The sequence below is a fragment of the Microcaecilia unicolor genome, chromosome 1 (assembly GCF_901765095.1).
Source record: "Microcaecilia unicolor chromosome 1, aMicUni1.1, whole genome shotgun sequence".
In the NCBI taxonomy this organism is placed as follows: domain Eukaryota; kingdom Metazoa; phylum Chordata; class Amphibia; order Gymnophiona; family Siphonopidae; genus Microcaecilia; species Microcaecilia unicolor.
The window spans coordinates 707,925,186-707,943,507 of record NC_044031.1 but is presented as its reverse complement, the minus strand read 5'-3'; the positions used below and the strand labels follow the sequence as shown (position 1 = coordinate 707,943,507).

At 41.5% G+C, this 18,322-nt stretch overlaps 1 protein-coding gene across 1 annotated transcript in view; it reads right to left on the bottom strand.

Annotated features, from left to right (window-relative positions):
* Positions 1-18,322, bottom strand: part of PRTG (protogenin) — a 247,392-nt gene that overhangs the window by 120,353 nt on the left and 108,717 nt on the right. The window contains exons 10-11 of the mRNA XM_030190411.1: positions 12,796-13,104; positions 9,728-9,916 (exon numbers count right to left, since the gene is read on the bottom strand). Of these exons, the coding sequence (XP_030046271.1) occupies positions 9,728-9,916; positions 12,796-13,104 (498 nt within the window). The remainder of the gene's footprint in view (positions 1-9,727; positions 9,917-12,795; positions 13,105-18,322) is intronic.

Sequence of the window (18,322 nt, the reverse complement as noted above, 5' to 3'; positions counted from 1 at the left end):
TGTCAGGCATCTTTTCCGTTCAAAACTCCTTTGTCACCATAGTAAGATTGTACCTTTTCATTTACTGACACACTTGATGATTTCTCTCTGCAGGCATTTTTGCCGAAATATACACTGGGTCAGGTCCATTAAATAAAAGTACTAAACTGCCGCCCCCTATTCTTGAAGGCTCCTTATGCTTTTTTTCACTACAAATGCACAAATGTTCATTTTTCCATTTACTTTAGAATAAGCTCTGTGTTAGCAGTAGCACATCTTGTTCTAAAACACTAGCAGAACTTGAGACATCCTGACCTAGACATAGTAACATAACATAGTAGATGACGGCAGAAAAAGACCTGCACGGTCCATCTAGTCTGCCCAAGATAAACTCATATGTGCTACTTCTTGTGTATACCTTACCTTGATTTGTATCTGCCATTTTCAGGGCACAGACCGTAGAAGACTTGCCCAGCACCAGCCCCTTCCAAACAGAGGAAGGTCGCTGAAGATGGTGACGCATGAGGGGTAAGTCAAAGATCCAACCCCCCCTCCCCACGTTCCACCCCATTATCTCTAAGGATCCCTTGATCTCCATTCTATTTGTATATCCTTTCTAAAATCCACCTTTTAATAAAAACTAGGAAAAAAATGCCCGTTTCTGAGCGGAATGAAACGGGCGCTAGCAAGGGGCCCCCTCCCTCCGTCCCTCGAAGCTACTTGCCTTGTTCGCTGTGGGCCGTTTCGGCCCTCGAGTGTCAATAGCTCCGCCCTCGACGTCATGATGTTTTGACGCGTCATGACGTTTTGACGCGAGGGCGGTGCAGACACTCCAGGGCACACCGGATATCTCGGGCGCCTCAACTTCCGTGGAGGCTTCAGAACATTGGGGTTGCCTTTTATATATATAGATGGGCCCTGAGAAGATGAGTGAAAAACAGCCTATTGTTAAACTACTGGGTCTTGGTTCAACAATTAGTGGCTTATACTTTTTATTATTCAGGAAGATAGATATGCCTAAGCTTGTACTGGATATGTGTGAATATGCACTGTATCTTTGTATTAGGTATATATTCAAAACACCTCCATTTTCTAACAGCACTTCCCACTGATTCAAGGGCAACCAAAATAAAGGAGATAGGAAACTTCCTTATGAGGAAAGGCTAGAGGCTAGGGCTCTTCAACTTGGAGAAGAGATGGCTGAGAGGAGATATGACAGAGATCTATAAAATCCTGAGTGAAGTGGAACGGGTAGATGTGAATCATTTGTTTACTTTTCCCAAAAGTATAAGAACTAGGGGGTATGCAATGAAGAAAGTAAGTAGTACATTTAAAACAAATCGGAGAAAATATTTCTTTGCTCAACATATAATTAAAAAATTGGTTAGCCCAACACAGTTAAAAAAAAGTTTGGACAAGTTCCTAAAAAAAAAAATCCATAAACTATTAAAGTGGACTTGGGAAAATTCACTGCTTATTTCTGGCATAAGCAGCATGAAATCTTTTGGGATGCCAGGTACTTGTGATTTGGATTGGCCACTGCTGGAAACAGGATACTGGGCTCGATAGACCTTCAGTCTGGCCCAGTATGGCAATGCTTAGGTACTTGTGATAAAATGAGCTAAGATGAAATGAACCCTACAAAAGCTGACACAATGGCACCATTAAAATGATCCTTCATTAGATTAAAAACTTCACAGAAAAATATGCATCAGACTACTATCAGTTCACAAAGGAAATATATGGGTCCCTTGAGAGGGATATATTGCCCAAAACCAAAATATAATCCAGACATTAGTTTCTCCATCAATATTGAATCAATATTGTCTGCTGTTTTCTATTCAGAAGTCCTCTTTCTATGTGTGCACACATAAAAATAACAAAAGTGTGCATTTATATGTCATACCATATTCTGAAGCACTAATTCATGCTTTTGGCTAATTCATAATCTTTAATGGAGATGCTAGGGAGCTATTATGTATCATGATGATAGTGAGATTAAAGCTAAAAACAAGCAGAAGCTGTAGTATGGCAAATATCAGGCAGACAAGATGGATTTGTAGAAAACAGGCAGGCAAGATGAATTTGGTAGTCACTACTTTCTATATTCAACATTCATTCAATGGGGGTAATTTTCAATGGTGACAGTCACTACATGCAAAACACCAGCCATGGCATACAAATTAATATGTATATTTAGGTGCTGCTATATGTACAGTAAGTGGTGTTGATTGTAAGGGCAATTCTATAAGCTAGCACCTACATTGACACATATATGTGTGTACATACTGGCCTAACTATGTGCCTATGCATTATCTATCAATACCCCTTAACTTACATAGTACATATTTGCAAGGGGGCATACACTGAGGCACAGCATGGGTGGGATACAGGCAGGGCTTCCACTTATGGGAGTAACTTACAGAATACTGTAAGCTACGCACATCCCGACAAACTTTTATGTCTGGTATAAGTGCAGCAGCCAAAATGTTAGTCACGCTGATACTGGGCTACTATTCTATGATGGAATTTAGGCACCTCAAGGTTCTATTGTAGAATATCCTCAAGAAGCCTCAAGGGAGATTCCCAGTTCTAGAATTAGCCCATCTCCCTAATTCTATAAACTTGCATGCACAATTTTACACTTATGGCGCAAAGCTGCATGCGCAAGTTATAGAATGGTCTCAGTTTTGCAGCTAACTTAATAATTAGCTGTTAATTGGCATTAACAACCAATTTATGGCTCTAATTGTGATAATTGGTGCTAAATAGCAGTTACATGTGCAACTGCCCTTAGTCATTCTACAAATTGCGCAAAATCTATTGTATGCACCTGCTAGGAGAATGTGGATGTGGGAGGGGCATGGACAGTAAGCAATATGAAACAATCAGAGTGAGATCATTTTGTGATACTCTTTCTAAATGACTGCCCTCAATAATTCAAGAGATATGCAGAGGAACAGCTTAATTTATAAAAATGATACCTCAACATTAAGAATTAAAACTGTCGCAGTAATGCATATTTTAGCCCCATTTTCCCCATTATATAGTCACTCCCTGCCCTAGATGGCATACCCAAGTGACTACCCTCACTGGCTCCAAAACAACCATCAGCCTTTGCTCCATGACAGGCAGAGACCACCACAGTGATGGCAGTCATCTTCCCTCCCTGGGCTCAAATGCATCACTTTGTGTGGCATGCACAAGACCTTCTTGTCCAGTAGTATGAAAGTCTTGAATGCTGCCACGTGTCCCTTTGAAATTATACTACGCAACAGAAAGGACACATCTTACATTAAACCACACTACTCAGAAAAAGGGCAAGTTTCAAGCTGTCCAAATTAGGAAAAAACCTTGTGTGCTATTTACTCATGGTCTTTGCAGCGATTTTCAAAGTAAAATCATGCATGTATCTTCTTTCTGAAAATTGTCACTAGTAACATGTTAAGGAGATAATTTTGGCCCATTTTACCAAGCTGCAGCAAAAGGGGGCCTGCGCTGGTGTCAGCGCTTGTTTTTGATGTGCACCGAAGCCCCCTTTTACCGTAGCTGGTAAAAGGTTAGTCTTTCTTTTCTGCAGGAAATGGCCATGTGGCAAGTAAAACATTTGATGCATGGCCATTTTTGGGGAGCCCTTACCACCATCATCAGATATGATGGCGCGCTGGAGGTAGGAAGTACCGCCAGGCTGCTTCGGTAGCCCAGTGGTACTTCCTGCTTAGCGAGCAGTAAGCCCACGTTGGGCTTTCCGCCGCTTTGTAAAAGGGGCCTTTTATGTTTAAATCATTTTTATTTGCTAAGTAAGTAAACATTACAATACATTCTTGACGTCAAACAACATCAGCCAGTAGTTTTTGAGATACAATACAAACAAACTTATCCTTGTCCCCCTCCCCCCCAGTCCCACCCACCTGGCAACCTCAACTCAATGAACAAGAAACAAAAGAGCAAATACATTAAATATTGTGATCAGGCAGGGAGCGTGGATTGGGAATCCGAGGGAGCTGGATGGGGAAAGTCCCTTTTGTACCCAAGAATCCCACGGGAGTACAGGGCCAGAAGGTCCAGAACCAAAAGATCCAGGCCAGTTCGGGAGAGCAGCTTGTCTCCTTCCTCATTGAGGTTTTTGGGATCAAAAGACAAGTCCCAGTAGTCCTGGAGGGAGGCAAAGGGTAGGACCAGGAAGTGCTACCCACACTACGAGTCCCAGGATCCTAGGGGAAAAGAGGAGGATCTGAAGGGGCTTGATCAGGATGATAGGAGATAGCTGGATAGAGGTGACCAGGAGGATGGGACTCAGCTGGGAGGTGGGGCTGTAGAGGAGCCCATGGACTGGCAGGCGGAGGAAGGCGGAGGATGGTTGGAGAGAGAGGAGATCCCAGAGGGAAAGCCCATGGACATTTCTGCTCTAGCTCGAGTCAAAGGTGGGCAGTTGAAAGGGCTCATGGCAACATGGTTCACTGACTTAATGAAAGGAGGGAAGAAGTGGCTACAGCAGCACTCTAACAGTAGGTTAAAGTTTCACCTGGGGTTGGGTGGGTGGTTGTCAGGTGTTGGAGATGACAAGGAGGGTGGGACCCTTTCATTTCCCAGGCTGTAAGAGGTGGAAGTGAAGACAGGGGTGAAACTGAACCAGTTGCATGGTGTATGGTGAGCAGTTCTGCGTATGCCTTGTAGTGCTATAGAAATGATAAGTAGTAGTAGTAGTAGTTAGTATACTAATGACTGTGTTTTTGGAATAGGAAAGAAAGGAAAATAACTGTTAACCTGAGTTTGTGACAAGGGTGAACTTTGATAATATAAAAAGGTAACATGACCTGAGGAGTGGGGAAGGGATACAAGTGCCTTCCCTCCCCATAAGTGGAAGAGGAAGGAAGGCAGGCTGAAGGGGGGAGGGGGGTTGCCCTGGAATTAAGGGTGGACTTGGAAGAGTGCTCAGAGATCCAAGCAGCTGGAGGAGCTGCAGTTGTGGGCAGTGGTCAGAAGCTAGAAAGGGGCGGAAGAGGAGCCCAGTAAATCCAGCGTCTTAGCTGCAGCCTAGGCAGCTGCCTGGGTCACAGCTGGGTGTATCCATTCGGGGTTGAAACCGGACACTGGGGGCCAGAAGGGGGAGAAAGCAGAAGTGACTGACCTGGTTTCTCCCTGTGAGAGGATTGGCAAGCTGGGAGATCCAGGAAATAGAGGTAGCATGTGGATTACAAACCTGGCAGTGTCCCGTGTATTACAATATTCAAAAGATAAATCTGGGCTCTTGGAGGAAGAGTCATCCAAAATGGTTCCCAGACTGTGAACCCTGGATCTGTGAGAGAGATTCTTGACCCCCATACTCTCGTGAGCTATCATAAGAACTCTCCACTGAAATAAGAGAAGGGGGGGGAAAAGAGTCGTGTGGAAAAATGTTCGTATATTTATAAGTTGAATTGTTGAAGGAACCTGAGGTTCTGGAATGTTGTAAACCTGTTTGATCAATAAAATTTTATAAATGAAAAAAAAAAGAACTCTCCACTGTTGCAGAGAGGGCCTTGCAGGCTCCATCCGGGTCAGCAGAACAAATTTAAGTGCAAACAAATTCACATGACTCAGAAACACCTTACAGCTTGCCGGCAATGTTGTATACGGTAAGCCACACCCAAATAGAAGATAATTTTATATAAGTCATTCCTGCGTGTATACGGCCACATATGTTGCTTCAGGTACAAATTTAGATGGTAAGGCCTTTGGGGTTACTGTACCTGGATGTAACATACTTTGAGACACAATGAGTTTAATACAAAAATTCTTTCACTTTTGTAAAATAATAGATGGCTTAAAAATACATGCCATGACATGATGGTATGTATTTTGCTACGTGCATACATGCATAAAATACATGCCTTCATTTACACGAGCTCTAAAACAGGTGAAAGTGATTGTGCCTACCTTCAAGGCGTGCTCTCTGTCACACATACTAGTATATTATGAAGACAAGTAGGTGTCTACTTGTCTTTATAATAGTGCCCACCCATGTCAACCTGTTAAAAAATTACTCTCTAACCCCCTAATTCTATATAAGTCGCCCAAAGTTGGGCATGGAGCCCAGAGGTGCATGTAAACTAGTCAATAGGGTGCTAACAACCAATTATTGGTGTTAATTGGAGTTAATTGGCACTAATTTGGGTTTATGTATACATCTGCCTAGATGTTATTCTATAACGCTGCATGCCCAAAGGGGGTGTGGCAATGGGACAGGGCGGGTCAGAGTTCCCAATATTTAGGCACAGTGTTATAGAATACTGGGGTTACGTGCCCAACTTGCATGCCAGGATTAATACCAGGTTTCAGCAGGCTAAGTCCTCACTGCCAAACTCGGGCACAGGAATCCGCTTTAAGTGCTATTGTACAACGGATGATCTATCTGGACTGCCCATTATAGAATAGCAGCATGGATTTTTCCTGCCACCTAAATTTGGGCACCATTTATAAAGTCTATCCCTAAACACGCTCACATGCATATGTGTTTCTGCAGGTTTTTTTTTTTCTTGAAAGGCACATACATAGATTTGAAAATACAAATCTATGTATGTACTTCCCCCAACTGAAACACACCCCTGGGAATTCCTCTTCTCAATGTAGCTAAAAAATATGCATCCAGTGCAAGAATGCAACTGTGAAGATAGAAAGTTTTCAATCAGTCGACCTTCCTCTGTAAAATTCTCTTTATCCACTGAAATTGCTCTGAAAAACTGTCCTCAGAACTAGAGACCGGAAATTGTTTAATAAGTCAAATGGCTGCATCCCCAGCAATTTTCCTTGTCCTGGAATACATCTTCTAAGCTGCAATAAAGTTAAGCATGTATAAAAACTGTACTTTCCTACAGTTTCACTGATCTCTGCTTAAACACTTGGCTGCTACCACCTGCCATGGTTGTAGTGGTCACAGATGGTTAGTTGTCCAGTTAACAGAACAAAATACGTTCCAATATCATATTTCTGTAGTTCAAGATGAGCTCCTTGTACTAAATGTAAAAAACTGACACTGGGTCAAGGGACATTTGACCCGGTTATGCTGCAGGTCAACTATTATAACTTTGTCTAGATTTATTTCTTCAAAATGAAAATGAAGATACTTCAGTATATCGCCAATATCTAGCAGAGATCTATACTGTTTTTAGGGTGCTTCCTATTAATAGCAATTTCCTTTTATTTTCTATTGACTATTGATATGTGTTCCTGCCCTCTGCAACAAATTAATCCTTCATATTCGAGACTTTCCATCTCTATCAGTCTGTCTGTCTAAAACAAGGGTCCTCAACCTAGTTCTCGGAATACGCCTAGCCAGTCAGGTTTCAGGATATGCATAATGAATAAGCATGAGATGAATTTACACCAGAATCCTTGTGGTATTTGAGATTAGTCTTGTCAAAAATTCTAGGGGAGCGCTATAATTCTAATTCTAGGTCCCTTGCTTAGAGATATGGAGGTGCAACTGCTTCAGGAGCCCTTTTACTAAGGCACGGGAGAGCTAATGCGTGGGCACTTCCCACCAGGCTAGCACGTGTGCCCAGCGATAATTCTGAGTTTGGCACGTGCCGAATCCCGTGGTAGAAAATAATTTTCTACCGGGGGGGGGGGGGGGGGAATGTTCCCAGCGGTAATCAGCAGTTGGCGTGCGCTGCATGGTTACCACGTGGGTAGAGCATGAGCCCTTACTGCTAAGTTAATGGCTGGTAGTAAGGGCTCAGGCTATAAATAGGCGAGCACTAGTTTTAATTTCAGCACACGCCCATTTCCTGGCCATTAAAAAAGCCTTTTTCCTTACCCCACTGTAAAAAATGGCCCTGCATGCACCCAAAATATGCGCCCACAGTACCATAGGCCACTTTTTTCTGCTGCTTAGTAAAAGAAGCCCTCAGTAACTAAATCTTCCGCTATCACTGCTGGAGTGGATTCACCTTATCAAAATGATGAATTACCCTAAAAGGTTATGGTGCTTATTTTCAAAGCATATGGACGTCCCAAAATGCTGAAATAGATGTCAATGTGCTTGAAATATCCAAATCCCAATTTTGCAAAGGCAGGATTTGGACGTTTGACACTGCATTATGTTGAAACAGCAAGGGTGTGTGTTGTGGGCATGTTTTGAGCAGGACTAGCGAGGGCTCAAAATCAAGACATCCAACAATTATTACTGAAGGGGATGAAACATTTAAGTCTAGAATGTTCTGACATATGGAATGCCTGAGGGGCCCTTTAACTAAAGGCTTGCCGCATGGCAAACTGAGGATGCTGGAGGTAGTTCCACCCCCAGCATGCAGCATTTCCAGCGCTGCCAGAATTTAAAAAAAAAAAAAAAAATGATGACCCCCAGCAATTACCACCGGGTTAGCACAGGAGCACTTAACGCCACCTCAACAGATGGTGGTAAGTGCTTTCTCCAAAATGGCTGCACGGCAAGTGCAAACTTACTGCATGGCCATTTCTTTTTCCCACCTTTTCACCCGCTGTGGTAAAAGGGGACTCTGTGCGCAGCAAAAACTCGCACTGCTGCTAGCGCAGTGTCCCTTTTACTGCAGCTAAGTAAAAGGGGCTCCGACTACGTTGGCTTGAGGCCAGGTTGGCAGAAAAAGGTTTGTGAATACCTGGTATCCATTTATGATGTCACTCTCTCCATGATGTAAAAGTGCGATACTCAATTATCTTCCATTCAGGATCTTTGTCAAGGGGTGTAGGGGGATACCGAGGGTTAAACATACTTTGCGGGGAGGATTTTTTCACTTTGTCAATTTTTGTTGCTGATGTTTCTACATTTTTTGCCATTTGTGGGTAATAAACAGATTGAACCCAAAAAATGTTTCCGTTTTTCAAAAATGAGCCAAAAAGCAGGCTAAAATGGTATTTTCTTGTCTCCATCCTGCTGCCTCCTGAGCCCTGCAGAGAAGCAATGGACCAAGGAACTTGTCCTTGAAAAAACTGCTTCACTACTGACCCTACCATGGGTTACAAAGCAGTGGGGAAATGTGTGTAGGTAGGCAGCAAATCTTAAGAGAACTAATTTCATTCATTTGTGATAATCTGAGTTTATGAAAAATTCTGCACAAATCCCTACCTAGAAATGTATTTTAAATAAATGTGTTAAAATTTGGATAACAGAAAGTTAGCTATGTATGATCATTAAAAAAGTATTTGTGTTTAATATTCATAAATTTAAGCACCTAATGCAGGTGACTAAACTTCTCCCCTACTTTCAGCCAAACATAAGAGCCTCAGCTGAAAGTTCACCTAAAATTAGGAGCTTAAAAAGCTTTGCTCCTGAATTTAGGACTATCATTCATTTGCCTAGAATTTATTAATGTAATATAAGTGCCTAGTTCTGAGCAAAGATTTAGGCATTCAGCCCTAGTAAATTTTGAAAGAGGTCAATTTAGGAGAGTCTAATTCTCAGAAGGACCCTTTTACTAAAGCTTAGAACGCGCTAATGGAATTGACGTACATTAAATGCTGCAAGTCCTATTTTATATTTATGGGGCACGTGTAGCGAGTGCTAACTCTGTTAGCACATGCTAAGCTTTAGTAAAAAGACCCCAAAGTCACACCCTTTGAAAATTGACCCCACTGTTGACTAAGTCTGCTTCAAAAAAAATAAGGTTCATGTTCTTGGAGGCTTTATATTGTAATATGAGCTCAAAAATAACGACAGCTTTCAGTATTTTTTTCATGTCTTGAAATTTCAGTTCCCATCACTTGTCCTATCGAAAGTGGAAGTACTCACCCAGTCCACCAATGGTATAATGAAGGTCCTTCCCACCCAGAAGAATAGGTCCATTCTCCTGCTGGCCCTCTTCCTTATAATACATTCTGTATCCTTGGATAGCTGCCGTATCTTCGGGGTCTTGATGCCATGTGACAGAAATGGTTGTACAGTTGAGTGGCTCCAGGCGGAGTTCTGGTGACCTCGGTGCTATAATAAAGATTGACGTTGGTTTAGATACATCCATAAGATACTGTCTGTACATACAGAATGCTCAAAGGCGGGACAACTTCATCAACAATCTAAATGAACAATACTTAAGCAACTGAAGAACGTGGCTTCAGGGTACTCCGGGTCTATTTACTAAATTGTGTTCATGCGCACCTATCATTAACACAGAAAAAAAAATCCTTATTGCAAAAAAAAAAAAAAAAAAAAGATTAATGAGCTGCATCATATGTAAACATGGGACAACGGCGACTATCAGGTCAACCAACATCATTCGGTGCCATGGAGCTAAGTAGACAGGAGTAAGTGGGAATCACTCCTGCTCTAAGATCCTTGGACTACTTCAAATAGGACAGGCAGAGGGAACCTGGAGGTTTGGGGTGAACATTTCTGTCCAGTCTCCTTTGTCAGTAAAGGTCTTGAAAGAGAGGACTAACAGGATGCGGCTGGTGAGAGAACAGACGACAGAAAGGGGCAAATGACTGTGCATGCTGATGGGCTGGTGTAGGAGGAGTGTGAAAGGTGAAAATATGGGTAGGTGAAGCAGAGAGAAGGGAAAGGTTGGCGTACTAGGAGGTGAGTGGAGACTACAGGAAGGAGGTCTACTATACTCTAGGTAGAGGCAAAGAAGAAGGAGATAATGGCAGGGCAGACGCAGAGTAGTCAGGCAAGAGCAGGGGTTCTCAAACCAGTCCTTAACACACCAAGCCAGCCTGGTTTTCACAATATCCACAATGAATATGCATGAGATAAATCTGCATGTACCATCTCCATTCTATGTAATTCTATCTCATGTATATTTGTTATGGGTATCCCGAGAATCTGACTGGCTGTGTCCTGAGGAACGGACTAAGAACGCCTGAACTAGGAAAGAAATAAAAGGGGACCTTCATACAGCCTCGATCAGGTCAATTAGACAAACAGAACAGCACATCGGGGGTGGGGGGAGGAGGAATAGAAGAACAGGGGAGGAGACAAAGGTAAAAGAGACATCTTCAATCTCCGTATCAAGGAGAAAGAGGATGGAACATGCAGAGAAAATGATAGAGGAGCAGAGGCTGTAAGTTGTACCAAGTATGGGGGAGGCAGGAATGCGACCATACTAGATGATGATGTTCTGGTTCACATTCTGCAGTTGATAACTGGAAAATTCCAGCATGTTTATGGGAGAGGAAAATCACTGACAGCAAAGAAATGCATCTGAAAAACAATAGCCTCAGTCATCAGTAGCCATAGTACTGATCCCTCAGGACAAGGAAACATATTACATATCAATATCAAGACATACGTGGTGCAAAAGGAATCACAAACATGCTTAGATGACCTGTTGTAAAATTCTGACCAATGTAAAATTACATGCATTTACATTATGGTGCCTGTTTTGATAGTAAATGTGTACAGGATTGGATTTTGGACAGAGTACAAGCAGAGTTCACAAGTACATATGAAGATTTTAAAAAGTACTAATTTATACATGTACTGTAGGCAGTAAGGACTCCTGAATTAAGTAGTTAGAGTACAGCAATGTAGTTACTCTAATTGATTAGGACAGACACGCCAGCTTTCCACACCCGTCACGCCCCTTTGGTCAAAAAATAACATTTGTTTTTTAGCATGGGAGTAGCATATGCACATTGGGATTTCATAGAAGACACTTCAGCGCACCCGCAGTAAGCCCTTTCAAATTGAAGTACACAACCGTCAGTGCTAACCGCAGCTTGGTAAAAGGATCCCTTAAGAGTTTTAAAGAGGGTTATTTTTATTTTGGGAACATTTGGTAGCTTAGTGCAGTCAATTTATTAGGGATTTAATTTTAATTTAATTTAGAACTTATATTCCACACTATCCCCAGGATTCTATATAGTAAGCCTAAAGTTCCATGCCGATTCTATAACAACGCGCATAACTTATTGGCTTAACAAATTAATCAGCATTGATAACAGCACTTAACAAGCAATCATGAGCACTAATTGACACTGATTAGAATTTATGCACACAACTCACTAAGCATATTCTATAATGCAGTGTGCCGAACCTCTAACGCATGCAGGCAAAAAGGGGCATGGTTATTGGCGAGGAAATGGGCGTTTCATGGGCATTCTGAAATTTACACACGTAGTTATAGAATATGGCCCAGTATGCGTACATCTACACGCCGGGATTTACGCCACGTTTTCGTTGGTGTAAATGGATGCGCATAGTTTTAGGCGTTGAGATATCAACTAACTGTATTCTATAATCGGCGCCTAAATCAAGGACTCAATTACAGAATACGCTTAGTCGGCACTGATTTCAGCGACAATGCTTTAGGTGCCATATATAGAATCTCCTCCTATACCCATGAGGAGAACTAGGCTGATTGCAATATGAAATGAACAGGACAAAAGGACAGTTATATTGCTCCATATATTGAAGTGGTACATGACATTTGAAAATAGAAATTTTACATTTTTATGATGCCTGAATAGTTTAAATAATCATTTTCAAATGTGTCCTGTAATGCAGGACATTTCAGCTCACTACAAAGAGAGCTCATTAAATATTTTTGCATGCAAAGAAACATTTTTGCTCATGTCAACCTGGTTGTTTGAGGGAACTACAAATGGGAGGAGGTAGCAGAATGGAGGCAAGGGAGTATGAAATTATGAACATTACAGAAGTGGGTAGTGCAACAAAAATTAAAACCTTGGCACTTGAATCTTGGACAGTTGAAATTAAGTAATTGCACGGTTTCAGCTTAAAACAGCACAAATTTGAATGAATGACTGAATCACAATCAAATCCTTTAATTTAACACTATGTACTATGCAGAATACATTTGCACCAGTTCCTCATCTCCTTACAGACATTCTACCATTTACCTCTCACACTGGTGGCTTTCGGTGTTCTGTGGGAAGTCCACACTGATGCCTCTCCCCACCCCACTCTTGTGGCTGCAGCAATACGGACCAGGTAGATACTATCTGGTTTCAGACCTTCCAGGAGGTACTCGCTGCTGCTGCTGTCTGGAACCTCCAGAACTTGGACAGAGCTCTCTGTGCTGAGGCGATAAAAGAGACGGTACAGCACCACCTGGCCCCGGCGAAATTTGACTGGAATAGGTAACCAGGAGATCAGAATATCTGTAGGACTCTGGCTTGTTAAGCTGATTTCAGGAGGTCTTAAGGGAACTGAAAAAAAAATGAAATGGAAATCTTAGATTACACACTGTCACAATGGCGGCATTCCTGGCAATGTATATTGTGAAACCTTTTTCTTGCCACCAACCATTTACTGTTCAATGTTAATACATTTCTGGGGCAAGCTTTTGGTAAACTCCTCATCAATCAAATAACCAGCTATTTTATAGTCACTAATTTTTAGGAAAATTTTCAAACACAAACCAGCTGTGTACTTTTGTTGTTGAAAACTCTCTTAAACAGCTATATTTAGCTGGATGGATTTGAGAAACCTAAACCCAGGGGTGTGCTGGTAAATTGTTAACAGGGGGCTCTCTCTCGCCAGCAAAGTAAAAGAGAATTCAGGAGGGGCCCAAGCCCACATTTTGGGATCCATTTGTTAAAGTAGCCATGGAGAACCGGCTCCCAAAATTCTTAAAAACTTAACAAACGGCTCTCGAGAGCCTGTGAGAGCCTGCTCCAGCACACCACTGCCTAAACCCCAAGCATGTATTCAAAAGATAGGTCTGGGTAATTTTGACAGTTTGTTAGACAACTCTTCTGAGGTTAAATGACTCCCCCCATCCTCTAACACAGAGCAGGAAAATTCTGTCTGGGAAAATCATTTCTCTTACAAAATCTGCCCATATAGAAAGACAAGGCAGAAGGCGTTCCCAGGGTACAACTAAACTTTATCTGACCAGCCTGATACGCAGCGTTGGCAGGTTGAAGTTAGGCAAATATGTCTGGCTGATGAAAAACGTTGTCCTACAGTTATCCAGATAAAGTTATCTGAATAACTTTATGCAGGAATAATCAGCAGACTCAAATTACCCACTTGCTGGCTCTCTGAATATAAGGCTCCCAGTGAATGTTTAAAACAGACAATCTAACTCACTAACTCCATAGTTAAGTGACTAGATCACTTTGAAAAATTTCCCTTATGGGGTGAAACTTGACCTTCATTTGACAGAGATTAAATTTTTCTGAAGTACAAAACATTAATTGCACAAAAAGAATATAATACAGCACAAGGCCAACCATGATCATTCTGGATGAACTAAAAGACTGCAATTTTCTATGCATCTCGTACACACATGGGTGGTTACTCTATAACAGTGTGCCTAATTTTAAGCACCAAGAAGGTACCTATGTGAAGCTTATTCTATACAGGAAAGTATACACCTACCTTTCTTTATAGAATACAGCATACCAGAGCAAATATGTGTGTATATTTTCTTGTCTTTTCATGGACACTGTTGATTACAATTTATATATTTACGTGCTCCTGAGAGAATAAGCTTGCAGTATTGTAACGTGTCCCACTATGACAGGTCCCCTGATGAAGGCATACATGCTGAAATACAGCCTGTGTTGGGATTTCTTGTCAAGTGCATCCCTTACACAGCACTGAGAGAATATCTTCATTGTGTTTTAAGAATAAAAAGCTTTTTTATCTTGGACTCTGTCTGGGTATCTTCCATTCTTTGTTTCTGAATGGCTGTTTGCCTGTGGTAGTTTTTTTTTTTTCTTATTATCTGTGTGAACATTTATACTAGCTCTATGGCTGGTGTAAATGCTCACACCTGGATTGACAATCAATGCATGTAAATTATACTATTCTATAATTTATGCGTATAACTGTGTGTTCTGGCCAGATTCTGCCTATGCTCACTTTCAAATATGCACCATCATGTTTAGGCACTACTTTACAGAATAGTGTGTAACCAGAATATCAGTGTTTACATGTGTACATATGATTTTTTAATGTGGAGGGTGACACTCTTTGGAACGCCTTGACATTCAATATGAGTAAAATTAGCTTGATTATGCAATTTAGAAAATGTTTGAAAGTGCACTTGTTTACTCAGGCTTTTGCTGTTATTTAATTTTTGTGGAGTAAGGCCTTACTTATTACGTTTTTTAAAAGGAATGTTGAGATTTTATAATAAGTAACATAGTAGGTGAAGGCAGAAAAAGACCTGTATGGTCCATCCAGTCTGCCCAACAAGATAAACTCATATGAGCTACTTTATATGTATACCTGACCTTGATTTGTATCTACCATTTTCAGGGCACAGACTGTAGAAGTCTGCCCTTTTACTAGCCCCGCCTCCCAATCTGCTTTACAAGTTCTAGGGATGGTGTTTAAATGATGGTGAAAGCTGGCTGGCTCAACAGTTTGTATTTACTTTCCTTTATATTTAAGGGGGACCGTGATTTCAGTCTAATACACTGTTGAGAAACATTTTTATCACTGATTAACTTAGTATGAACAACATAAGATGAGCATCACACTTGTGACAAAAGACTAATGCCATTCATGTACAGGGAGAGCACTTTTAATGTGGAGGAGCAGCACTAGCCAGGTCTCTTACTCCTTTTTCTTGTTATATTTATTTACACAAGCCCTTGCTGCTATATTTATTTGCCTGTTGTGCTAGGCTTTGCTTTATTAAAGTTTTTAAAGAAACTGACATTTTATAGTAAGTTCAATGTGTATTAGTAAATTTTTACAATGTTTTTGTTTTATATTAAGTTTGTTTGCTTTTATTATGTATGTTTTTATGTTATCTACGAGAACAGTGTGACAGTGCGGAATACAATTTTTAAAAATAAATACATAAAATTAAATATGCTAGTGTTCTATTCATCATTCATATAGTGTTATTGAACTGCCCTCGGATTCTGTATAGGTTGTCAAAATTTGGGCGCAGATCCCAGATCCATGCATAAACCAGTCAATTAGGTGCTAACAATCAAATATTGGAATTAACAAGTCCTTAATTGGGAGCAATTAGGAATATGCATGGATCTGCCCTACAACCTATTCTATAACATACGTGCCTAAATTTCATACTGTGCAACTCCAAAGGGGGCATAACCATGGGAGGGGCATGGGCGGGTCAGGGGTGTTCCCAGAAATTAGGCATGATGTTATAGAATACTTGCATTTGAATGTCTAATTGCCCTTATTTGAGCACCAGCCTTTGGCAGGTATAAGAGCTCATGCCCAAAGTTAGACAAGAAATGCGCACTAAGCTAGTATTTTGTAAAGGGTGCTCTGTGCAGAGTGTCCTTTACAGAATACTAGCTTAGCACAGATCATCCCAGCGCCTAAGTTTGGGTGCCATATATTGAATCTAGCCTATGATGCCTAACTCATATCTCTCTATTAAACCACACCCATTATTTTTTGCTAAATGTTTAAGAAACACAATAATTTTTATTTTACTAATCATAAATGGTTTTAAAATTATGCATTTATTGAAGCAAAACCATAAAGTTACATGAAAGTACTAACAACATTTTAACAAGCTTGGCTATAATATCGATTCACTTCCAAATGAAAGCTCTGCAGACTCTTTATCATATAACTGGGAAACAAAGAAGTACACAATTCTTTTCAAGACAAAGAATAAACCAAATGGTACTAAATTAAATAACTCAAACTACCATATTCTCTCTAATAATCTCCAGGACTATTATTACAAACACTGGGTTTTCTGAAGTCTAGGGTGAGCTATTATTAGAGACACTTTAAATTTTAGGAAACCTGAAAATGGTGACACAAGACAAAGACAGCCAGCAGATTGCTGAAGTGTTCAACAATTTTTAGTTATTGAAATACATGAGTGAAACAATACCTTGTTGTTATTTATTATATTCTAACCAACCTTTTTCATTATTTCAGCTAAATAATTGGAGAAGGAGGAGACTGAGGCTGAGATCATACAGATTCATTTGTATTTGGGTTTGCTGTGTGAGAACAGAACGATACTATGGAGATGGAGCAGTCTCTGAAGCTTGTAAAATTGCTGGGTTGTCTTGGACAAAGTATTTGAGGAGTTGTATTAACATTAAATTTGCATCATTTTAAATGAGTATAAACTTCTTTTAAGACTCTATATTTCCCCCAAACGTGCATGCAGGGTGAAGATACACACATCAAATTCATGCCCTAATTGCAACGTCCCCTCTGCCTCCTTGGGACATATATTTTGGCAGTGTCTACGAGTGGCACACTTTTGGAAACAAATTTATGAATTTGTGGCCCACCACTGGAAGCCTGATTTGCTATTTGGAGTAAATGGAATCCCTTCTCCGCTCCCCAGGGCTTAAAAGGTTTTATGGACAGAATCATCTTGATGGCCAAGAAAACAATACTGCTGTGGATTTCCCAGGAAAGTCCCAATTATGCTTTACGGTGCAACCAAATGATTTATTAGTTAACTATGGAAAGCTATGGAATCTCTGACATAACTTTTCAACAAGTCTGGGAGCCGTTTTGGGACACGTGGAGGGGCATAATCGAAAGGGGCGCCCAAGTTTTCCTGAGGACGTCCTCGCAGGACATCCCGGCGAAGGGGTGGAGAAACCCGTATTGTCGAAACAAGATGGGCGTCCATCTTTCGTTTCGATAATACGGTCGTGGACGCCCAAATCTTGACATTTAGGTTGTCCCTTGAGATGGTCGTCCTTAGACTTGTTCGTTTCTGATTTTCGGAGATAATGGAAACTAAGGATGCCCATCTCAGAAACAACCAAACGCAAGCCCTTTGGTTGTGGGAGGAGCCAGAATTCGTAGTGCACTGGTCCCCCTAACATGCCAGGACACCAACCGGGCAGCCTAGGGGGCACTGCAGTGGACTTCAGAAAAAGCTCCAAGGTACACAGCTCTCTTACCTTGGGTGCTGAGCCCCCCCAAAACCCACTCCCCACAACTGTACACCACTACCATTGCCCTTAGGGGTGAAGGGGGCACCTAGATGTGGGTACAGTGGGTTTCTGGTGGGTTTTGAAGGGCTCACATTTACCACCACAAGTGTAACAGGTGGGGGAATGGGCCTGGGTCCGCCTGCCTGAAGTGCACTGCACCCACTAAAATTGCTCCAGGGGACCTGCATACTGCCGTCATGGAGCTGGGTATGATATCTGAGGCTGGCATAGAGGCTGGCAAAAAATATTTAAAAACAATTTGGGGGGGCATGGGAGGGGGTTGGTGACCACTGGGGGAGTAAGGGGAGGTCATCCCTGATTCCCTCCGGTGGTCATCTGGTCAGTTCGGGCACTTTTTTCAGGCTTGGTCACAAGAAAAAATGGACCAAGTAAAGTCAGCCAAGTGCTCGTCAGGGACGCCCTTCTTTTTTCCATTATCGCTCGAGGACGCCCATGTGTTAGGCACGCCCCAGTCCTGCCTTCGCTACGCTTCCGACACGCCCCTCTGAAC